This window comes from Mirounga leonina, unplaced genomic scaffold, assembly GCF_011800145.1.
Source record: "Mirounga leonina isolate KUSES-001 unplaced genomic scaffold, KU_Mleo_1.0 Mir_92, whole genome shotgun sequence".
In the NCBI taxonomy this organism is placed as follows: domain Eukaryota; kingdom Metazoa; phylum Chordata; class Mammalia; order Carnivora; family Phocidae; genus Mirounga; species Mirounga leonina.
The window spans coordinates 22,815,464-22,840,742 of NW_023270852.1; the positions used below are offsets into that span (position 1 = coordinate 22,815,464).

General features: G+C 39.1%; 1 protein-coding gene across 4 annotated transcripts in view; it reads right to left on the reverse strand.

The window, feature by feature from the left end:
- Positions 1-6,397: 6,397 nt before the first annotated feature.
- The window catches only part of RAB30 (RAB30, member RAS oncogene family), an 82,274-nt gene continuing 63,392 nt past the window's right edge, over positions 6,398-25,279 (reverse strand). For all 4 annotated transcript variants that reach the window (XM_034995399.1, XM_034995400.1, XM_034995401.1 and 1 more), the window contains exons 3-5: positions 22,893-22,976; positions 18,366-18,549; positions 6,398-14,207 (exon numbers count right to left, since the gene is read on the reverse strand). In XM_034995399.1, coding sequence (XP_034851290.1) covers positions 13,957-14,207; positions 18,366-18,549; positions 22,893-22,976 — 519 coding nt within the window. In that variant the 3' untranslated portion in view covers positions 6,398-13,956. The remainder of the gene's footprint in view (positions 14,208-18,365; positions 18,550-22,892; positions 22,977-25,279) is intronic.

Consider the following 25,279-nt stretch of genomic DNA (forward strand, 5'->3'; position numbering starts at 1 on the left):
GACAATACATTGTCTTGAAATTATAGAGGCCAGAGTTGAGAGATACCCCCTGACAACACCATGAAACCACAGTACTAGCCCCAGGCTGCCAAGCTCTAGACTTACTTCACATGAGAAAAAGAAACCCTGTCTTGTTTTTTCTTTCTTTTTTTAATTGTATATAGCCAAGTAATCCTAACCAATATGCCATATGTATCAGTATTACACCTACATTTTGCCTTTCATAATTTTTTAAAGCTACCTAATTCTGTTCTCCATGACCCATTAATTAGTAAAAACAGCTATCTGTGGCTCTAGGTTGTTAGCATTAACTCTTAAAAAAAAAAAAAAAGGCCCCCGAGGGGCACCTGGGTGGCTCAGTCGTTAAGTGTCTGCCTTCAGCTAAGGTCATGATCCCAGAGTCCTGAGATCAAGCCCATCAGGTTCCCTGCTTAGCGGAGAGTCTGCTTCTCCCTCTCCCTCTGCTGCTCCTCCTGCTTGTACACACTCTCTCTCTGTCAAATAAATAAAATCTTAAAAAAAAAAAAAAAAAAAGCCCAAGTGAAGAGAACTGACGTTTGTATGCCTCCTATGTGTTAGGTACTCATGTGTATTATCTCACATTCTCACTGTCTCACTCATACAACCTAGGTGCCCAGAGACCCTGCATTCCTTCCTGCTCATTCATATGAAGTGTCTTGTGATGACTCAAAGTTAATTCTTCCCCTTGTGCACTCAGGGACACCTCTCCAGATACTATCTTCCTCTCCTATATCATGAATCATTCCATCATCATTCCCATCAGCACTAATATATCCTGCTTTAAAAACAAAACTTTTTTTGCCTCACATTCCTCAACACCCCTTATTCAGCAAAAACTCCTTAAAAGAGTTTATTCCATAGTCACTGTCCTTTTCCTCTCTTCTTTCTCTCCTGAACTCATGCAAGGCATTCTTTCATCCCCATCACTCCACTAAAATAATAGTGAATGTCACCAGTGAATTTCAGGTTACTAAATCCATGGTCATCTCCTACTCTTCATCTTTCTCAACGGATCAGCAGCATTTGACACAGTTGACCACAGCTCCTTGGAATATTTTCAGAACACTGCTCTTCTCCCTATTTCACTGGTCATACATTCTATTGCCCTTGCTGATTCTTGGTTCTTTCCTATCCCTAACTAAATGTTGGAGTGTCCCAGGGTTCAGTCCTCAGGTCTCTTCACTTACACTAACTTCTTTGATGATGTCATTTTAAGGCATTCAATACTATCTCCGTATTACTGACTCCCAAATTTCTATCTCCAGCCTAATCTCTCCCCAAATTTCAGGCACATATCTACAACTACCAACTTAATATCTCTTATTTGGATATCTAATAGACATCTCAAACTTAACACATCCTGAACCAAACTCCTGGTTCACCCTACCCACCCAAACTGCTCCTCCTGCAGTGTTTTTCATGTGAGCAAATGTCAATGAAACACTCCCAGCAGCTTAAGCCAAAAACTTTGCAGTCATGCTTGACTCTTCTTTCTTTACATTTAAACCTTGAGCGAGACCTATAGTCTCGATCTTTCAAGTACATACAGAATCCATATTTAAGTATTTTTAAAAACTATTTAAAATTTATTAGATATTGGGGTGCCTGGGTGGCACAGTCGGTTCAGCCTCTGACTCTTGGTTTCAGCTCAGGTCATTATCTCAGGGTCGTGAGGTCGAGCCCTGAGATGGGCTCCACACTGAGCTCTGAGTGTGCTTGGATTCTTTCTCCCTCTGCCCCTCCTCTCCCCCGACGCTTGCTTGCTCACTCCACTCTAAAATAAATAAATCTTCAAAGAAAACTTTTTAGATATGATTATGATATTGTGATTGTTTTTGAAACACATATTTTAATTATGGAAATATTTCTAGATGAAATTATATAATGTATGGGCCCTGCCTCAAGATAATATAGAATGGAGACAATGAGTGGGGATATAGAAGAAACACGATTGACCATGAGCTGATGATTGTTGAAGGTGGGTGATGTGTATGTCCATGGAGGTTCATTACTCTTCTACTTTACGTTTGGTATTTTCTATAATAAAAAATCCCATAGTTCTCATCACAACCAAAAAAAAAATGTTAACTATGTGTGTTTAGGATATTAACTAGGCTTATTGTGGTATTCATTTCACAATATCTACATATATCAAATATTATGTTGTACACCTGAAACTAATGTTATATGTCAATTATACCTCAATTGACGAAAACAGTTAAATAGAATATAGTCAGAATATGAACACTTCCCACAATCTCCACATCTACTCCTATGGCCCAAGTCATCTTCTTTTCCTGGATTATACCAATCATCTTCCAAATGGTTTCCTTGCTTCTACCTTTACCCTTATATAATCCACTCTTAACACAGCAGCAGTGTGGTCCTGTTAAAATATAAATCAAATCACTATTCTACTCAAAACCTTCCAAAGGCTGCTATGATCCATATCACCACTCCCCTCAAACCTCATCTCCCCTTGACCCTCACTCATTCATTGTGCTTTAGCCATACAAGAATTCTCTCACCTTGAGGCCTTTATATTTTCTCTTCCCTCTGCCTAGAACACTTCCACCAAAATAGACACACCATTCCCTCTTTTCCTTCAGCTCTATTTTCAAATGACATTATCGTTGAGATCTCTCCTTAACCACCTTGTATAAAAGAGTGACACTCCACCATCACTGCTTCTCTCCCTTGCTCTGGTTTATTTTCTTCTCAGTAATTATCACCATCTGACATTACTATGTATTTCTTTATTTTCTATTCTTCCCATGCTATAATTTCCATTAAAGTAAGTTTTTATATTTTGTTCACTGCTATAGTTTCAGTGACTAGAACATTTCTTGGCACATAGCAGGTGCTTGACAAATAATTGAAGCATTGAGATCCTCATTTTATAATGAGGAAAGCAAGATAAAAAGAGGCTAAGTAACTTGCCCCAAGCAATACAGATACTTTGACTTAAAGCTTTTCTCCTCTTCATTCCTCTTGTTTGGAATGCTTCCCATGTTCAAACCAGGGTCTTAACATTTATCTTCCATCAGAACTTGTGTACTTTCTACTCCAGCTGCAGAAAGTACTTCACAAGGTTACCATGAGGATTAAATGTGAATATGAGCATCATTAAACTTTGTAGAATGTCAGGCCACATATAGTTGTTAGTTCTTGTGGTTTCATCTCTAAGATCAAAGTCAGACTAGCCTGTTTCTTCAAGCTTATTTTTATCTAGATGTGAAAATATAACTATTTTCTAGGAAACCTGAATAAATTCCAAGTATGAAAATTTAGATAGGCTGTCTTATGTTAATAACATGTGGTTTCCTGCAAGTAAGTAATGGAAATAAGATATTTCAGTTATTGAAATATTCTGAGGTGAGCACCTGGCCAAAAGTACAAGCACATGACTGTGGTTTAAACATAGCTCCCCGTTTCATCTCTCGGCTGCAGATGTGTTTTGGGGTATATAGATAGCTTATATGAGGTACAGTCTGCCTGTTAGCAGATGTGGACTAATTGAGTCAATTAAGGATAGTTATCCTCAAAGTTTTTCAAAACACCACTTTCAGTTTGCCAAGGAATTCTGTACCTGAAGCATTACATTCCCCAAATGAGAAGCACAATGATCTAAGCATTTAGATATTTGGAGAATAAACCACATTCATACTTAAAATGATCTGATTATTTGTACATGCACACGTATTTTAAAATCCTATTCAAATTTGCAATTTATCCCATTGAACTAATGGGAAAAAACGATGTTCAAGGTGAAATAACTTGTCCAAATTTCCTTAGTGGGAAAAAGCAAAATAGAATGAAAACACATAAGAGGGTCGCCTGGGTGGCTCAGTCGTCAAGCATCTGCCTTCGGCTCAGGTCATGATCCCAAGGTCCTGGGTTCGAGCCCTGCATCAGGCTCCCTGCTCTGCGGGAGGCCTGCTTCTCCCTCTCCCACTGCCCCTGCTTGTGTTCCCTCTCTGCTGTCTCTCTGTCAAATAAAATAAATAAAATCTTAAAAAAAAAAACCATAAACACATGAGTCAAAATTTCTCCTCTAGCTAGTAGTGTTTGCCTCTCAAGCTTTGCAGTTGACAGCATACTAGGTCATATTAGAATGATATGAAATTGTCATATCTGACTGGTTTTAACTTACAAATTTCATACGGTTCAAATTAATAATAGAATACTTAAAACAGCATGTATATTCAGGAGAGAAATTCAAAAACAAAACATCTTTTTAATGAAGGTGCTAAAATAGCAAAAATAAGAGTCTCATACCAACTGTAGAAAAGCTGTAATTAGATAATAACATAAAATTATAGTAAGTGATTTTGTAAAGCTCAATACTTTATAAACACTAAATGATAATGTCAAGTAAGATTACAGATTGCCTATGCTCAGAACACTTGTCAGGGAGCCCAAAATCAGATTTGATTCATTATCTTCTTAACTCTACCATGTTCCATGACCCACTGTACTCACTCTTAATCCAAGACACTCATTTTTCAAGTGCATGTCCCAACACAGAGGATAAGAGGAAAGGATTGGAGAGGGGATGAATTTCAAGAAAAAGAACAAATCCATGACTCCTGCCGTACATGTGGGGATAGATTCCTACACCTGCCCTATAGCATATGCTAGTAAATTGTGAATAAATGAATGGGTGAATGAACAAATACCTTATTAGTGATAAGTAAGTAGTTTCATTCCTAATTGTGAAAGATAAGATCTTAAGTGATGTCTCTAAAGAATATAGAACCATATAATGTGTTTTAGATGAAGTGATCTTAAAGATATCTAATCTACTGTGTATTTTGTAGTTGAGAAAATAAAGGCTTGAAATTAAATGATTAGCCCAAAGTCACACAGCTTGTCCGTGTCAGAACTGGGACTAGAATTTATGTCTCTTGCTTCTCAGTGTAATACTCCTTCCACTATTATCTTCAGATAAAGCATCTTTCTTGCCATTAGAAATAATTAGCATGTAACTTTCATATCCTGAATGTAGCAGAGTAGCCTTATTTAGTATTATAATCAGAAGGCCTTAAAATTATTTAATCTAGTCCCTTATTATACAGAGGAGAGCCAATTAGAGCATAAACAAACTCAGGTGCCCAAATTCAGAGCACAATCCACCTCATGCTGAAGGACATTCATGTACTTAAAGCTTATTTGCTTTTACCTACTTTGATAGCGTATGATACTCCACATGTGGGTAACAGGAAATGTTTATTTATATACAAGTACATGAGAAAGCAATTTCCATTCATCTTTTTAAAAAATTTTTACAAATAAAAAGTATTAATACATTCATCCTTTGCACACAAAATACATTCTTTTTACTTTTACTCTCAGTATGAATTATTTCTTAATAAAAACTTAAGCTACAATGGACAGTCAGGTGGTTTGGCGATTTGACAATCTTTTTTCAAGATGGAAAATCCAAACTTTAAAGACAGTCAATATGTAAAGGAAAGTATATATTAAAAGTGCTCCTTCATTGAATCTTAGAAGATTGAATGAGTACTCCTTTCCAACATGGTTTGTAGCTATCCCTTGAAACAATGCAGAGAACTTTAGAAATTCTCTATGTGATGACAGCTCAATTTCTACAAGACAGTCTTCATGAAATTGATTATCATATATAAATGGTAGGCTCATAGAAAGATTCCTATGGACATATTGGGAAGTTAGCCATTATTCAGGGTCCCCTAACTGACCAATTGACCTAAGATTGTAAGTTGCATTCTCCAAGTGGGGTTTTAAGAGGTTCTGCTTAAGTGAACACAAATGATTTGTTAGACTAATCGCTTTTAAGAGAGATGTGAAAATATATACCCACACAGGAAACTTGTACACAAATGTCCATAGCAGCATTATTTATAACAACCCCCAAATGGAAACAACCCAAATGTTTATCAACTGATAAATGGACAAGTAAATTCTGGAATATACACACAATGGAATATTATTTAGCCATAAAAAGAATATTGATTCATGGTACAACGTGAAACTTGAAAACATTATGCCAAGTGAAAGAAGTCAGACACAGAAAACCACATATTGTATGAAATGTCTAAGATAGGCAAATCCACAGAAACAGAAAGTAGGTTAGTGGTTACCAGATGCTGGGGGAGAGGGTGGAGAAGTAATTGCTAATGAGTACAGAGTTTCTTTTGGGGATACTGAAAATGTTCTAGAGTTAGATAGTGGTGAGTGTTGTACAACTTTGTGAAAATACTAAAAACACCAAACTGAACACTTTAAAGGGGTGAATTGTGTGTGAATTATATCTTAATTCTAAAAAGAGGGATGCAACTTCATTAAAGAATTTTTCACATTCCTGTTCCTGATACCCCCTTTTTAATGCTGATTGAAGTTTTCATACAATTGCCTTTCTATAGAGTGTTTTCAGCTAAGTGCTCTCAGGTCATTATGGGCTTATATTTCTAACAGGCTTTTTATTAAACAAACAAAATACATGAACACATAGGACAATACAGTGTGCTGCATATTAACATTTAAAACCAAGTATTATGCCTGTGTTGAATCAGATAGATTTTATACACTGGTGTATTCAGATATTACTGAGAGCCCAGGCTTAAAACCAGCCAAATATTAATAACGGAGTTCATAAGATTTGATGATTAACATGTTTGTTAAAACTATGTGTATGTTAAAGGTCCATGTTTTAAAGGAAAGAGATAAGGAAAGGGGGGAAATCAGGGGTTCTCTAAGTCTTCATAAAACAGCTTCTCTAAATATTTTAACTAGCTGCTGAGAAGACCTCCAGAATGATATATTTTGCATTTTATTTCATCCCTACACTAAAAGTCATGCACTAAAGTATAGTAACAATATATGTGCGGCACAACTTCTTCCCTTTAGATGATCAAAAATCTCTTCTTAATCCTTTATTATTTGAAATTTTAAAAGCCGAGTTTTTTGGAAGAATGTGCATGTGTGTTGCTGAAAACAGCAACTTTACTCACACACTTACATTTATGTAAGTGTATTTACATAAATACATTTATGTAGCTCCCTTACATATCATCAAAGGAGCTCCAACCATCTGGTATGTCTAGAGGACACTTCAGTGAGCAGAAATTAGAAGCCAGCATTCCAGTCATTTGAAATTTTCCACAAAGGGACATGAAAGCCCCAACATGCCTTAAAGGGATAAGAGGATTAAAAATTTTTCTTAAATCAATTGACATTCATTGTCAAATAGCCTACAAGAAAGTTCCACTAGCATTCTGCAATTGTATAGGATAAGAGAATATTTCTAATGATTACATTCCAGAAAGCTATATGTTTAGCAGCTGTTTTTCAGAGGGCTTATCAAGTTTTGCTATTGTTATTTAACCCAGGCATAACTGTATAACCTTAAACAAAGCTGTGGACCATTCAACTAATGATAAATTATCCTAACAGACCAGATTCTTGTGTTATTCTGTACATGAGTTTTTGCTTTATTAGGCATTTGGTACTCCAATTTTTCTTTCAGAATACAGTGCACATGTAGAAAGGGAAAGAAACCCTGCTAAATTTGGATGTTGGTAATTACGTCCATCAAATATACGTCATCTACAAAATGAAATTCTAAAAGCAGATGACAAAACTAGGATTCATGACTCTATTTTTACCAAGAGGAGAAAACAACCACACAACCAGAATAATTCTTCAGAAGCACACTTTGTTATCAAGTATATAAGGAAGAAAAATACATGGATAATTGAAGAATTAATCAACAGTAAGATTGTGATCTAAATCAGATACTCATAAGAAACTAAGAATTTATAAATACCTAGTTTGACATTCTCCAAGAGAATAATGATTATCACCTTAATGAGCTTTTTCTGACTGTCGTTAAAGGAGAAAAATGAGGCAAAGGGCAACAATAAATGGCAAACATGGTCCCTTAAAAAGAAGATAGGATCAGCCCATTTTTCTTCCCATGGAGAATGGGCTCAAGAAGAAAGAGGTTCAAATTGCACTGTGAGGTATTTCAGTAATACAGTTAAGTTTCCTGATAATGAGGAGTTTGCAACCTGGAATTGCCCATTGGGAAAGAGTGCAAGAATACCTTTCCTGAAATATGTAAAGAAATAAAGAGACTCTTGGGTGAAGGTAATGGCCAAAGGCAGAAAGATGGATCAAATAAGCGACTTCCTTTTAAGGCCCTTTCAGAAATGGTGCTCTTTTCTTTGAAGTTGAGAGGGGTTCTTTGTTTTGTCCTAAGGATCTTTACTTGTATCAGACCATCCAAAGTCTGCCCTTAATTAAGGAGACAAGAACTAATATTTGACTGCCTACTGTTTACTGAGCACTGTCCTTTCAATTTATCTTACCTAATTTTCACAATAATTCTGACAGGTATAATGAGTCTAGCTCATAGATGGGGAAACTGATGCTCAAGAGATTGTGTTTTGCATAAAGATACAGCTAATTCATGTACTAGGAGTACTAGGACTCCTCATATCTAACCTGGTGTTCCCCCTTCACACACCTCCCTACATCACTCCTTGAAGTGTTAAAGTTATAACCAATCAAGTATTCTATTAGGAACTAGGACACAACATCTCCAAAAATTCTGCTCTAATTCAAGGAGTCAAAGAAAGTCTTACCCAAACTCAAGTGTTTCTCACCATACTGATGCAAGACCAATGACTTCTTATAAAGACTAATGAAAAGCCATCTATCAGCTTAACAGGGATGTAAGTTATTTTGTAGGTGGAATCATGTGGTCATGGGCTTTATTAGTAAATGTTGCTTATAGTTATCTCTGATTTCTGAAAACCCATGTTTTGTTACTTTTTCTACATGAAGAAATTTGGCTTTGGTTCTATTAAAATAATTTGCAGAACATGTTTTTTCAAGAGAATCAAACCAACTAACGAAATGTCATTTGAGATTCTGCCAAAATAGATCTTAGGGTCTGCTTTATGCCATTAACGCCCCAGTCCATCTCTAATGGAAGCTGCAAAACTTCATGTTGGTCCATTTATGGGATCTTTAACTGAAGATTCTGTTCTGCTAAAAAGGCCTGGTCTGAAATCCTGGATACCAGTTATTCACTAAACTGAGCATGTTTGGCAAGTAACAAAAACGTAATTTCCATGATTTTACGTAACTTCTATTAAAATAATACCTTTTCTTCTTTTTAACTCAAGAGCCAGTTTGTGATTTGAACTGGACATCAGTGAATGGACTGACAAAGCAATTCCAGCCTAGGCCACAATGACAAGCCAGTCTCTTAGCCAAACAACATGTAACCAACCTCCTTCCAGGAGGATTGGCAAAACAGCAACACCCTTAAAAACAACAACAACAACAAAAACCTACATTAGCTGTAGGTCAACAGATATTTAACTGAACATGTGAGAGGCAAAGTGCTACAACATAAGTTAATAGGTCATCTAATCGAACCTCCAACCAATGCTGAGATCCTTTCCACATCATATAGCGTCTGCTTGATGGTTACTATTACCTAAGGCAGCTCCTTCCATGGTGAGCCACCTTTTTGAGAAAGTTCTCCCTGACACAGAGCCCAAATCTGTGGCCCTATAGCCTTCATTCTGTGGACCTCATTCCACCCCCTCTGAACCAGAGTCTTGCACTAATTCACTAATTGTATTCCTCTCTCTTTCCCAGGCTAAATCTCTCCAAATCCTTCAAATATTCTTCAAAGGTCATAAATTTTAAATTCCTTCACCATCTTTGTTATGCTTCAATTTGTTTTTAATTTCAAAGGATAGCTCCCAAAGATGACTTAGGAAAGAAGATGAAGTGTCATCTCTCTTGTTCCAAGGTTACTATATCAATTAGCTGTTTGAAGGGATGATAATTTCTTAATTCAGTATGCTTTCTACCTAGTGTGATGAATGTAAGGGAAGGCAGCTTTCCTTTTAAACACAAATACACTCATGGAACAGAAATGAAATTCGAAAAGAAGAAAGAAAAGAGCACATCCCCCTCTTATCCCAAAATTAGTGCTCAACCAGATTGCTTGTGTGGAGTACTGTTCGTCTGAACAATGAGATACACATCTTTTCACTGGTTTTGAATTTCTAGTTAAGTCTCAAAAGTATTATAGTTGCTTTAAAATGCATCTGTCAGGACCATGGTTGAGGAAAGTAAGTAACCAGTTGCAGTTAAAAAAAAAAAAAATCTAGAGAAAACAAAGGGCAAACCCTAAAAGCTCTTCCAGAAGCTAATGGGGCAGTATTCCCTAAAGTACGGATGGCTATGAAATGTAAAGTTCTGGAGGCTTAAGAAATAGAAAATGTCTATCTTTAGAGCCATTGGTTTGATATGTGGGTAAGAAAATGAAAGTTTTTTTCTGGTTATAAGATGATATCTTACTTATGTGGCTTGGTTTAGAAAAAAAGATGTTTTCACTTTAGTCAGAAGAGCAATTCAAAATCACTTGCAACTGGTATCTATTCAAAATGATTCATTAACTGAAATTTGATGCTGAATCTGGAATAATTATGGAATAGCCGAGAAGATAAATGAGGCAAATCATTGACCTAACACTGGAAATCACCAGTGTCCTCCAAAGGTATCATTCATGTATAGAATCCAGTCCTCTGTTAAATTCTGCCTCCTCTCTCCAACAAATCTAAATTGCTTAAAACAAATAATCCTAATCCAAATATATTGGCCAGTGGTTTTTACCCTTCTTTCAGAAATTGACACATTGCCAAATCAATCCATTTGACTTTCATTTCTAGTTACACTCTTGCCACTTTACTCAGGAAGAGATGGTAACATGAAATGAGTAGAGAAGATAGGGAAAAAGAAAGGCCAGGAATGCTAATGGCCTAATCTAATCTGCAGAAAGGACAATTGGCCCTGCATAATCAAAATTAAATATAAATACAATAGAAATAACAAAAGCATATAAACAAAAAGCCTTGTATAGGTAAAGGAAAAAGCACAAAATCCTATGAGGATACAGTCTACACAAAGCCATAATAACATACCATTAATGTCAGCGAGCTATATGATTTCACAGATTCTCCCAAACCTGACTCTATGACATAAATATGCATTTTCATTGGAAATGGAGAAGTTTTGCCATATATTTAGTAAATTCATTAAAAGAAGAAAAAAATGGAAGCAGACACGGACTCAGTGTGAGGCAGATCAAGCCAAACTGAATTATGAGAAAGCAACTCTTTTTCATCCACCATGAAATAAAAATTCATTTTTATTTAAGAAGGCTCATCTTAGCAAATGTTGCCATGGCAATAACCACCAGTAAGCAAACCAGTGAGTTTAGTTCCTGGTCTAGGTTAAGATGACCACATTTAATTAGTATCCTTTCTCAAGTTCTATTTGAGAAATTTCCATGTGATCAGCAAAGCTCCACTCAGAACTAAGTCATTTATTCAACTAATATTTATGGAGCACCTACAATATGGTCAGGGATTGTTCTAAAACTAGAGATGTATCAGTAAATAAGTGTCCATAAGGCCTAACGTGGAATTCATACAACTAAGGCGGGGAGAAAAGCTCTAAATTCCCATGTATCTCTGCTGACGGGCCACAGATGGGTGATTGTACCTTACGGAAAGGCTGCGAGGAGTAACAGTGAAGGAAGGGACCAAGAGCAGAACTTTCTAATCCCCTATGAGTATGGCCTATTCCCTAGGGCTCTAGGGAATAAGAATTTCGGAATGCAAGAGCGATTCTAGAAGCTGTTGTTCTACGACTAAATTTGTCCAACCTGACAGTCTACGTTCACAAAGCAGCTTTAGTTTCTACATGCTTGCTGCTGTGGAGACAAAGTTAGGCCATGATATGGGATATTGGATTTTTGCCCTAAATGAAAGACAATAAATCTAAACCTATGGACATTTCCTCACAGTTTAAACAGAGAAGTTCTTCTTCCCACCTTGATCAACTTGTTTTCTGAAAACTTTTATAGTTGCTGGCTTAGTGGAGAAACAGGGAGGGAAAAGCAACAATTATTATAAATGATTTTGGTTGGCATTTATTAAAATGATTTTTCTTTCCTACAGAAACAGATTCAAAATAAAAGCAATTCAAACTACTACGATCTCTTTCTCTCACCCATAGGATCAGAACAAACACAGTGAAGCCAACCAAAAGTATCAATCCCTTATACAATATGTATAATCTGTATACAAGAGATGAGTCACTCTGAAATCTGCTAGAGGAACACTGGAAATGCTTTATCGATGTCGTGTCTCTATGCGCCTCATTTCTTTAAAATTAAACAGCTTTCAAACATCAACATATCAGGACCGAGACTGCCACCATCTACAACAACAGAACTGCATATCCTGCCCTTATTCCATTATGCATCCCTCAGTGATGCCAAGCGGCAAGCTACAGAAACATCCGACAACATCAACAGCATACAGGTTTAATTATTTCCCCAATTTGCATTTATATCAGTGAACAGATTGGAAGGCATCAAAGTATGGCACTAAAGAAATTAGTAACACGTATCCAGCAGCACATCTTCCATTTCGAGTCTTGTTTTAAAATTGGCTAAGTAAAGGCATATACACCTCCATTTGAATTGGAGATTTGCAGTAACACATGCATATAAAGAGAGGGAGGAAAAGAGAGGAAAGAATGGGGAGACAGGAGAGAAAGGAAAAGAAAAGGAAATAGGAAAGAATGTATGGTCGTGAGTCTGAGAGTAACATCACTACATGAATGAGTTGACAAATGCCAGCTCCACCTGCTTCCACAAGCAGAATTTTTCTAAGGTTACTAAAGATACAAAAATGGTTCATGAGACTTTTCATCTGTTGCTATTGTCACTTGTGATACCAAAAACATGTACAAAATTCTAAGCCTTGGCCTGTCCAAGATGGATAGTACCAGGAAGTAAAAGATGTCACCTGCTATTGAGGACTGTGCTCTGCTTAGAACTCTGCATCGCAGTCCATTCATCCACAGTATTTTGGTCAGATCAGGTCTGTTTTCTCATACTACTCGTGATGTCTTAGAGCTAGTCTTTTATATTAGAATATCACCAGCCATTTTTTTTTTTTCATTTTTTCTAATGTTTTCATTTACCTAAAGGGCTGGACAGATGAGAGAATAGAAGAAGAAAATGGTAGAGATTTAGAGGGGAAAGAACATGAAAGGAAAAGTATTTTATTTTCCAACAAATCCACCCTAGAAAAGGTAGTAATGAGACTTTGAGAAAGAGTGTTGATTCATGGACTTGCCTTATTTTTTTTTTTTATTTCAATGTAATACATTTAAGGACATCAATGTACTAAAATGTTTGGTCTGTGAAAGAGTGGACTCATTAGCACCAAAAGGAGTCATGGAGCTTATATATATTATTAAACCAATGATGGTTACTGTTGGTCATGGGAAAAGGTTTCATTTCATTTTTACATCGCAAAGTTCTTGAAAGTGCCTGTGGACAAGAGAAATAACACTTTTCAACGTCTCCATAGAGTCATCGACACACACCCCAGAGGCAGTACTTGGCCTTCCCAGTTTGGGTTTATCTGGTAGACAAGAAAGCCAGGGCCCCAGAAGCCCTAAAGCACAACCCCCACATGCACCCACTGACGTGCAGGAGGGATCTCCCTACGGTACATTTTCCCCTGGACTGTTCAGGAATGCGCTTTTACTTGCTTTTTTTTTTTTTTTTTTTTAAAAGAACAAAAGCAACATGCTCTGCAGATCATGGAGCGCCTAGTGCAATTTTCTCCTTGCTCCAACTCCTGACTGCAAAAGGGTGAAACCATTATATGTTCTGCTAATGCTGGCCTGTGGACAAAACCTCTGGGCTGCCATGCTTTGTAAGCCCGGATCCCACAGGAGTCAGAAGGTCTGAGAGCGGGAGCCATAGTCATCACCAGACCTCCCCCAGCAATTTGGGGGCCCATCGGGGCAGCTGCTGATTCCTCTCGCTTCTCCTTGCCTCAGCCTTTAGTTGAAATTACAACAAGTCAAATAGCTAATGCTTTTCCCTTCTCCGGGTAAGGGCGAGGATACATTGTTCACAAGTGTGTTCTGTCTGGCTTCACTGATGAGGCGGCACGCTAAGTCAAGGAATAGTTTCTCCACGTTATCTGATTCCTTGGCTGAGGTCTCCAGGTAATACATGTCCTGAGCTTCTGAGAATTCTTCAGCTCTCTGCTGGGAGACCTCTCTCCTTTCAGCCAGATCAATCTTGTTGCCTAGAACAGGGATAAATCAAAGAAGGAAACATCATTGGACTTTGTACAGGCTCGGAAGCATCAAAATTCAATTTCATATCTGAAGTCAAATCAGACACATGGGCAAGTAAAGCAAAGCAAATGTGGCTGTGATTACTGGAATGTTTAAGATATCAATGCCATTTGTAATGGCAAAGAACTGGACACAACCCAAATGCCCATCAGTTGGGCACTGGCTTGAATGAAGTATGGTACATCTGCGCAATACAGTGATTTGCCTCGGTAAAAAGCAATGAGGAATGGCTCCATATACTGTCATGGAATGAGACACGAGGATATACTGTTAAGCAAATAAAGCAAAACAGATAAAAGATATAGAACATACAACTGTCTAAGAAAAAGGGATTAAAAAATACACACATGCACATTCACAAACTTTATTTTCTTGATGTGATAATAAGCCAACATTTTAATTTTAAAAATAATGGTTACCCATGAAAGGAACAAGGTTGAGGAGATAGGGAGGGACAGAAACTCAACCTCTCTAAATATACCTTGTCCTAATAGATTTGACTTCAGAATCTTAGAAATGTTTCACATAATTATACAGTTACATCTATATGATTAATACAAAATTAAATTTAAAAAGCAACCCCTACCAATGGAAAAGCAAAATGAAACAAATAAACCTGTTTATCATGAAATGGCATAACCACACAGAGAGGAACAATTCCAAGTGAGTTCAAGATCTAGGATTTTAACCATGCGTCCTCAGTGGTATATACTCTAAGGACAAAAAGACCTGAAAGAAAATATCTTGAACTGTTACAGTAATCATCCTGTCAGGGGCAGTGTGAGAACTGTTATTCTAAGGCTGCTCTGTGGGTTTTAGGGCATAAAGCAAATGAGTAATTGTACTAGTATCACTGGGTCTGAGATTTGGGGCATGAGAAAAAGGAAATAGAGAAAGATTAATGAGGTAAAGTAAAATTTTTACAGTCCTGAATGATAAATGGAAGTATCAGTGTGAACAATTCATGGTGGATTTTATCTTTAAAATTTTTTCTACCTCTGTTCTGGAAACCTGACAAAAGTGATACATCAACTGCATTATCTGGCAACACAGCTTATGGTAAAAGTGACCCCTGACTGATAAATTCCATCTGGCCTGGGAATTCTATGTATGAATTCTAAGTTTCTAGTGGAAAGCCACAACTTTGGGCATCCCTGAGTGGGGGGACTCTTCACTTGAAGAGACCCTGAAAGTTAGGTCCATGGAGATGTTATAAGAAAGCCTGGTCCCTGCTAAGGCTTCTAGGTCACAGCAGGTCCATCAGGTGCCTGACATGAGCCTTTTTCCTTATACTGGAACTGGCCTGGAAGGTCCTGGACCACTATGTGGACTGCTATCGAGGATTACTTCCCCTGAAGAGGAATGTCTGATGCTGACCTGCTATGAAGCCATATTTTCTGTCCTGTATTCATCTAAGTGAACGTCATGCCAAGTGTGGCCTATCGAGTAGTCTTGTCAGTCAAAGTGTTTGGTGGAGCCTAATATATAACTCCCTGTGGGCACTACACAATTCACCACACACACACACACACACACACACACTAGTTCTGTCCACTGAAAAGCCTAAAAGCAATGACCACCCACTAATAAGGAAGATTCTTATCACCTTAGGTGTGGCCTCTAAATATAACTTCACATTAATAATAAGCAATGCTTCTCGAAGAAATGGCTAATTCCTGGTGTGGGCAGGAAACGCACAAGTTGTGCCTGGAACGCTTATACCAGAAAGCAAGCGATGGTCATTGTCAAAAGGTCATATCTAAAGGACTAGGAGACCATTTGAAGCAGCTCCACTCTCAGAGTTGGAACAATTGGACCATCAATGATAACAGTTGCAAGGGCCTAGAATATACTGAATATATTTAAACTTATAATAATATTCAAAATATAAACAAATTTTAGTAGTTACTTTTGGAAGATACTAGGGAAAGAACTCATTTTAAAAAGTGAGAAATTTAAAAAAAGGGAATCAAGCATTTTTCTTGCTGTCCTATGAGAACTGTACCTCAGAATATCAACTAGGAAGTATATTTGCTAAAAGGAAAAACAAAAAAACTGAATCTGACCAGGCCTCTAAATTTACCTGCAAATCTGCAAGGAATACAGGTGATGGAGGAATATGTCAACGTATACTACGGTGACAAAATAACAAAATTCAGACTTGAAAACTCTGAAGGATAAACATATGCTTTAACAAATAAATTCAAGGGAGAAAAAATGGAGGGATAACCTACAGGCAAAAGGAGAATTAAAAGACACAAAATCCAATGAGAATATATGAGCCTTATTTGGATTTTTGATTTGAACAAATTTTTAAGAAATGTCTGAGTCAATCAAGGAACTCTGAACACTGTCTAAATTTTTGATGCTATTAAAGAACTTAATAATTTTTAGGTGTGAAAATGGATTTGTGGGGCGCCTGGGTGGCTCAGTCGTTAAGCATCTGCCTTCGGCTCAGGTCATGATCCCAGGGTCCTGGGATCGAGTCCCACATCGGGCTCCCTGCTCGGCAAGAAGCCTGCTTCTCCCTCTCCCATTCCCCCTGCTTGTGTTCCTGCTCTCGCTATCTCTCTCTCTGTCAAATAAATAAATAAAATCTTAAAAAAAAAAAAATGGATTTGTGGTTAGGTTCTATTTCTTTAAAAATCCTCTTTTGAAGATATACACAGAAATATTGAAAGATAAACTAATACAACATCTGGGATTTGCTTCAAAATAATCTGAAGACAAGGGGAGACAACATAGAGGGGGAGCAGATAAAATAAGATTGGCCATGAATTGATAATCATCGAAGCTGAGAGATGTGTACATGGGAGTTCATGATACTGTTTTTTCTACTTTTGCTTGTGTTTGAAATTTTCCATAATAAAAAGATTTTTTTTTAAAGCCAGTGCCTCTTTCATACTGAATGGACTAATTATCTCCCATCAAATCTCCATTTAACTTCCTTAGAATCCCAAGGAATAATGCTTTGACTCAAGTTCTCAAGGGCTTTCTGTGGAATAGAAAGAAAGCCCAACTCCTGAGATAGGTGTTTTCAAGTGCTTCATGACAAACATTCTCCAGTGTGCAAGAGGGTTTTCAGGAGTGGGCATAGAGCACTAGCTCATAGAGAGGCAGATACTTAACCCAGCAGCCTGAAAGAAAAGTCCAGCAATTTGTTACAAAGCAGCACATTACACTTACATGCTGTGCAACCTTGGGCAAAGAACTTCACCTCTCTGAGCCATGGTTTCCTCATATGTAAATTAGGAATCATTACACATAAATTTCCTAATATGATTCCTGGCACATGGGTGCTAGCTATAATGCTTACTATAAGTGTTTACTTAGCTTAATGTTAACCATAATTTGTGACTTAACAATGTTTCTGAGATTCTCTACCTGGATTTCCAAAATTCAAGTCTTACTAGACTCTACAGCAATGTTCCTTTATAGGAAGAAAACATTTTAACAGCCATATGTTATTAACACTTTTCATCACACTACAGGGGTTTTTAACAATCCAATCCATGTCACTGCAATCCCATTGTTAATGGGCATGTTTGTCACCACAGAAAATCATGGGTTGTTTTCTGCTTTCCCCCCTTACTAAACAGGGGTTCTACTCTCCCACAAGGTGAAACAAACTGCAGAATTTCCCTTAGTGGATTCTTTCTTAAGTTAGAATTTCTCAAGTCAGCATGAATGTAAGAAGAGAAGTCCATTTTTTTTAGGCAATAAGCAATTACTTTAAGAATAAATTCTTTATTAACTTAAGAGATAGGCTTTACTTCTAGACCAGCAGTTTCTATGATTTTGTAACTAGATTTTTTGGGTAATGTTTAGCAGCCCACAGAACTTTCATGGCAGTCTACCTTCTTCCCTAGAGCCTTCATTGACAGAAAAATCAATCAGCAATATTTTCTACTTTACTTTTCTAAACCATCGCCTTGAGATATGACCTATTTCATTTTCTCTTCAATTTCAGAAGGACCGAATGTCGATTTCATGAATTATATGGCTGTAGACTATGTTACTGGAAGGTACCAAGGCACAAGCACTATGTGATTATAAATTCTCCGATGGCCACAAATCAATTTCCTTCCTCATTAGTCCTCACTTACCCACTAGCACAGTGATGACCTTGTTGCTGGCATATTGTTCTATCTCCCGCAGCCACTCAGGAAGGCAACGGAAGGATTCCTCACAGGTTATGTCATAGGTGAGGATCAAGGCATTGGCGCTTCGGTAATAACTCTGGGTAATGGACCGAAATCTCTCTTGACCTGCTGTGTCCCAGATCTGAAGCTGTAAAGGTGTAAGACAAAGATCAGGTTGGAGAAGCAGAAAAGAAAGCATTGCCTTGCTTTAGTTTATAAATGGAAACACCTCGCTCAATTTCATGGTTATTTTCTGCCCTAAAAAACAAACAAAAAAAATTTTTTTTAATGCGGTAGATCTGATTATGGAGAGGGGCTTGCTTTGTTTTGGGGGGTTTTTTCTTTATTATATTACCTAAGCATTTCTTTTATTCTTAAAAAAAACAAAAACAAAAAACTTATTGTGAGGCGCCTGGGTGACTCAGTCAGTTAAGCAACTGCCTTCAGCTCAGGTCATGATCCCAGGGTCCTGGGATGGAGTCCCACATCGGGCTCCCTGCTCAGCCGGGAGCCTGCTTCTCCCTCTCTCCCCTTCCCCTCCTCCCCGGCTTATGCTCTCTTTCTCTGTCAAATAAATAAATAAATAAATAAATAAATAAATAAATAAATAAATAAATAAATAAATAAATAAATAAATAAAATCTTTTTAAAAAACCTTACTGAGCATTAATTATGTGTCAAGCTCTAAGCATTTTACATGTAATGTACTCATTGAAGTAGGTACTATAACTATATCCATTTCTCACACGAGGAAACTGAGGCACGGAGAGATTAATTAAGTCGCTCAATGTCCCAGAGCCAATTTAACCAGGCATTGTGGTCCCAGAGCTTGTGCTGGTAACCACAGTGACGTATTACAAACGTCGGGACAGAGCAAGCTGTCATTCTGTGATTGCTGCCATTTCAGTCAGCAACTGGAGCACGAGAACATCCAACCTCAGCCACCTTTTCCAGTTCAAAACTCAAATGAATCTATTAAGATATTATCTTTGTTAATGAAAACAGGAACAATGCGTGGCAGATAAAATAATTTCCCTCCACCACTTTTAAGCTCTGAGACCATGGGCAAGTCACTTGATCTCTGGGTTTCAGTGGTTTCTCTATAAAAAGACATTAGTAATATCCAAGCCTACTGGAAGTTCATATTTTCTGAAGTCATCTACCAGTTCTAAGACCTAATAACTGATGGTTCTAATAATAAAGAAGAAAATAAAAAACACTTCTCCCCAGATTTCCCTGCACAGAGCAGAAGACTGCAAAGAGAGCCATACTCCAGAGCCTCCTGAGTGCAGAACAATGCAGAAGGCCCTGAGAAATAACATCAACAATAGTAAGAATGCTCCCTTCTAAACTGCATAAACGTCATGTCACAAAATGCATTCACACCATTAAGAGAACATCATTTCCTCAAGGAAAACCTTCTGGAACGTTCAGATTAGGCCAGGTTCCCCATCCCCACATTTTCTCTTCGGCAACCCACCCTGTAATTCTGCCTCATGGCACCTGACACACTTGAATCATTTATTTGTAATAATATGTTTGATAACAGTCTTTTTCACTAGACTGAAAGCTTCATGTAGGGGAAGTGGTCCATTTTACTCACAGAATCCCCTACACCAAATAAAGTGCCTACCTGGCAGATAGTAGATGTTCAAATATTTATTGCGGGTCTGATTTAATCTTTACAACAACCCAGGGAGGTAGGCCAGTTTATGCCTCCCCTCCATCTCCTAACTGGCTACCCACAAGGCTGGGGATCGGACTCCAGGCTTTCTATTCCCAGTTGAGGATGCAACCCACCACCATGCTGCCTCTGCCCCCAGAGCCTGATTTTAATAGACATCTGCATCCAAAGAGGATGAGTTAGTTGGTGTCACCCTCTGTTCATACCAGTTTAGCTGAGAAGACTAATGAGGGACCGGTGGTCCCTGTCCCCAAACAGTGGCACAAGGCTCTCCTTTGATCTGAAGTCGCAGCTGCTCTTTATGAGGTACATGAAAGTCTGTGTGTGCTGAAGGCGACCATACAGATGTTACGGCTTTTGCTGGGACAAAAGCTATTTCTCTGCTCTGCTTTAAACCTAGGGACATGGTTCCCCTCTGCCAGGATGTGTCTTAGAACAACAGACTATTGTTTTCATACCACAGTGAGCCTTGAAAAACACTTGTCATTGAATTTAATACTGTCAATCATTAGAAACCACAAACCACCAGCAGCTTCTCTTTCCCACTGACTCTGCAGGACTCTGAGAAAGCCCGCAAACTACTTGCGAAAAGAGACTTAAACATCACCGAGAAGAGAGGTTCAGTAATGTTAAAGAACAAGGACAACGATGAGACAACTGTGTCCCCGGTGAAGCTTGGGCAGCTCTGTCCTCTTCTACGGAAAGATTGAAGATGTTGCTCCTCACATGTCTCCATGTTGTGAGGCCCTTGGATTAATGGGGTCAAAGAGGGTCATTCTAAATCTTGGTTCCACATACATGGCTAGAAAGAAACTCAAGCAAATTAATTAGGACTCATTAATTTAGGAGATTAACCAACTCCTCCTGTTTAAAGATGAAGGTCCAGAGGCCTAAAGCGGTGAGAGAACAGGAACTGTGCTGTGGATGGGGAGAGGAGTGAGACACAAACCTGGTTCCTGAGGAGCTTGGGGTCTCGTGGCAGCATCGGAGGTTAGGAAAAGATGGATTTTAGCTGAATGTAATAAGCGCTTAACAATGAGGTTATGGTTTGCAGAAAATGGAATAAATGTAATCCCTGAACCTAGGGATTCAGAAAAGAAAAATAAGCCTGTTCTGTAACGGCAGGGACCATTTCTTAGTCACCCTTATTCATGCCCAGGGCCTGACGTATCAGAGGCACTAACACTTGTGGTCGAAGGAGTGAACTCACACAGGTATGTATATATGGCTAGGAAACCCAACTTCAGGAAGCAAAATGCCTGCAACAGCAGTTACCTTTACTCAACTCCTAGGGGTGGCGATCACCTCCACCCTGCTGGAATCACGGTTACAAGTGGCTCTTTCTGCCAATGCCTCCTGGATGCACGCACTCCTGTCTCCTTCTTACTCCCCCTCCCTAGCTCCTTCTCCCCACCTCAGTGCACTATTTTTCTGAGCTTTCTGGTTGGCATTGACATGGATTTCACACCCTGCTTTGTTTTCCAGTGCCCCTAGCTCTCCATTCACTATTGTATTTGGTGTGGATGTCTCTGCAGAAGGAACCACTCTGAGGAGTCAGGGCTGGAAGAGACCCTGGGAGTGCTTCTGTCCCCCACTCGGGAGCCTCACCCTACATACTTCTCGGTGTATCTCTGAAATGTGGCAAGAGCAGGCTGGAGTTTCTCTGCCCTTCCCGAGGCATCTGAAGGCAGGAGTGCAGGTACATCCAGGAGAAGGATGCAAAAGACATGGATTTAAACTTGGGGTGCTTAGGTTGGGATCTAGCTGGAAATCCGATGCCACAGTTTTCATTGTGCTGCTGATCCGAGGGCCACTGCTTCTTCCCATGGGACTCAGCTCTGAACGACCTGAGAGTGGAATTTCACTAACTCTGAGAGGCAGGTAGAGCACAGAGCCAAAGATCAGCCTCCCTCCCCTCCTTCCACGTAATTCAGTCCTATTCCATATTTCTTCCCATCACCTTCCTCCTGTCCTTGCTTCAAAGTGACAGGCCTGCTGTGCCTTCATCCCCCTCTTCTCTCCTGACAGGGGAGACCCCAGGGAGGAAGCAGATGCACCCACTCCCAAAACTGGTTCAGATCCCGCCTACCTCCTTCCTAACTGTGTAGCCATGGATAGATAAGTGGCTCAATCTCTCTGAAACCTATAAAAGGAAGGTAACTTACCATTTACCTCACAGGGGTTACAGTGAGGACTAAGTTAAATATGACAGCTCATATAAAAGCACGTAGCAGTGTGACTGACATATTAGGTGCTCAATAAACACTATTTCCCTTCTCCGGTTACCAGATATACCATGGTTCTTACAGGTACCAAACTGTCCAGAGGCTACAGAGGGAAAGAGAGCGCTCAAGGATCCTTCCTGGACCTCCCATTTAGGATCTCTCCCTTGTTACAAATAGGGGATACAGTGGGAGACACAATAATTCCAATAAGTGATCCATATGACCAAATGACCCATAACGAATGTGGGAATCAGTAGGCTCTTTCATGGAGCTACTGTTCTCAAGAGGTAGTACTGCTTATTGGCCCAACTCAGGAGTTCCTGAAAAGAAACTTCTTCCTTGTTTTCACATCACCTCTGACATGACAGGAGACAGGACCCACTTGCCTCAGACCTTCTCTCTGTCTTTCCATCAATAAATGCAACACCTACAAATGGAATAGAAGAACTCTATTCGGAAATAAGTCACCATGGCTGAATATATTATTTTCAATGTGGGTTTCAATTAGGAATTAATAAGCGTTATGAAAACACTACTTCCTCTCATCACAATGAAAGCCTTATTGAGCACTGAGCATCTTACCTTGACTTTTTCACCATTAATCTCCACCGTCTTAATCATAAAATCAACTCCAATCGTGGCTCCTTGTCCTGGGGGGAAAAGACCCTAAAGATGACATAAAGGAAAATAATTAAGCAAATCTTTCAGTTAAATGAAATTCTCTCCCCTCTCCCCGCTCACCACACACCACCAGCCCCTTCCTTGGCTGAGTTGAGATTTAGAGTCATGGGAGCCGTGTTGAATTTAATTTTGTATGTATGCTTTGAGGGGAGGAGGAAGGAGGGAGAAAGTAGGAGCAAGGAATGCTAAGAGAGGAAAGAGTGAAAGGGGGACGTGAAAGGGGGAGGAAGACAGAGAGGGTGAAGGAAGAGAACTGGGAAAGGGCAGGGACGGATTTCAAAGACTGAAACAGAACTCAGACACAAGGATAAGACTGAGGAGCATGAAGCCGCAGGGATGAAATCAGGATTGTTAGAAGAGGAGCAAAACGGATAGGTGCTCCCAGAGAGGTACAATCCAGGAAGATTAAAACTGGTTATCAGTCTAGGGCATGGACAGCCATGGGAGTGGACCACCGACATGAACAAACAAGAACACGCTACAGGAAACATGAGCGAGGCAGTGAAGCTTTTGAATTTCCCTCTGCTCTGAGGGTGAGAACTATTTCCCTTAATGCAATGTACCACATATATGTAATTACATGAAATCGGGGCCCTTGACCCTGGGAAGATCATGGAAAAAAATAAAATCATTCGGGAGGAAGTCAAGTAGGAACAGCACTAAATCAGGAGGCTGGAGGATCTCTATGTGGCCTCAGGCAAATCAGTCCCCCTCTCTGGGCCTCGAATTCAATGAGCATTTCAAAAGAAAACAAAATAAAACAAAGCTGTACCTCAAACTGGATGCTGAGCTAGAAAGATAGGATTTTAGCAAGATTACATGTACAATGTAGGTTACTGGTATATAATATTTCCTGGAGGCTTAGGGAGGGACCTGGAGGTAGGAAGGAATTCTAATAAGGAAGAGTTCTTCACCTAGTTTCTATTCCCTTTCCACTGATATTCCTGAATTGCCAGAAATTAAAGTAAAATGGACTCTATTAGCTCTGGCAGCTAAGATTGGGGCATCTTTAACTAAGTCTGTTCCCTAACAAGCGAGTTCTTTAATTAAAGTTTGAACTTAAAAGACTGAGCTTCAAACCCACAGAAAATATTCCACTGCATGTCCGCAAAAGATGTAAATATAAACATTCATAACTGTACGTAAAAATATTGAATCAATTTTCCTCTATTTTGGTTTGGCTCAAACACAAGGCTGCCAAGTTTCGAGTTTATCACTCCAGCTGTTTTGCAGTCTAATAAATGCCAAAAAAAAATAAAACAAATCCTTCCCAATGTCTCCCTCATCATTTTGTTCCCCAACTCCTCATGCCTCAAAAACAGCTGAATCCAATTCATTTTAACTGCCTGCTAAACAACAAAACCAAGCATAATACTGTCTAGGGAATGTGACTCTTGGGGGGAGTTAAGGGGCTGGGGGGGGGGTAAAAAGTAGAAAAGAGAGGGGTGGTGTGCTTATTGGTAGAAATTAGTCTTCAAAATGGAAGCATTTTTACCTTTAATGACAAAGGTTTTTTTTTTTTTTTTAAAGAGAAAAGCCAGATTCCTATGGTCTCAGAGGTTAGGCCACCAAAAATAAAAATGATCAGGCTAAAAACCAGGAGACGTGGGTTCTAATCCTAGCCTTGCCACTAACAGGATGTATGATGCTAAGTAGTCATTTAGTCCCTGTAGACCTCAATTTTGCATCTGTATAACGGGAGGAGTAGACTGAATAATCTCTAAGGGATCTTTCCTTAGATAATAAGACAAGGTCAAGGGAACTTTTGATAAAGAGACTAAAAACTCCTCCACGTCTCTGCAGGCTTGTCTTCCTGCCAAAAGCAGAAAAGATTACTGCTAGGTGGAAGTAAAGCCAGCTGGAGTTTCCAGTATCACGGCACGGCGGCTGACTAAGCGAGGATGCCTGGTAGCATCTTACTTTTGATTTCACCAGGCCCAGGCTTAGTAAAAAGCACGAGTTCCCTTCTGGGTTCGTTAACCGTGGCATTTCCAAAGGTGACTCTCTGCCCTAAAGCGGTCTGTGTTATCCTGTCCAGTTTTGCACAGAACCACAGACTGTCAGCGTTGGAGGTAGCTTTGCAGGTCACCAAGCCTCTCCTGTGTGGCAGGGAGACAGGGAGGCCACACAGCAGAGGGAACGGAACCCAGGTTCACAGGATGAGCCAGGGCAGAGCTGGGACCAGAACCCTAGTCTCCACACTCCAGCTGGTGCTCTTTCCACAGCACCCGGCCGTCTTATGCCTTAGTGGGGCTAGTCTCAGTGTTCCCAACTAGCACTTTATGAAA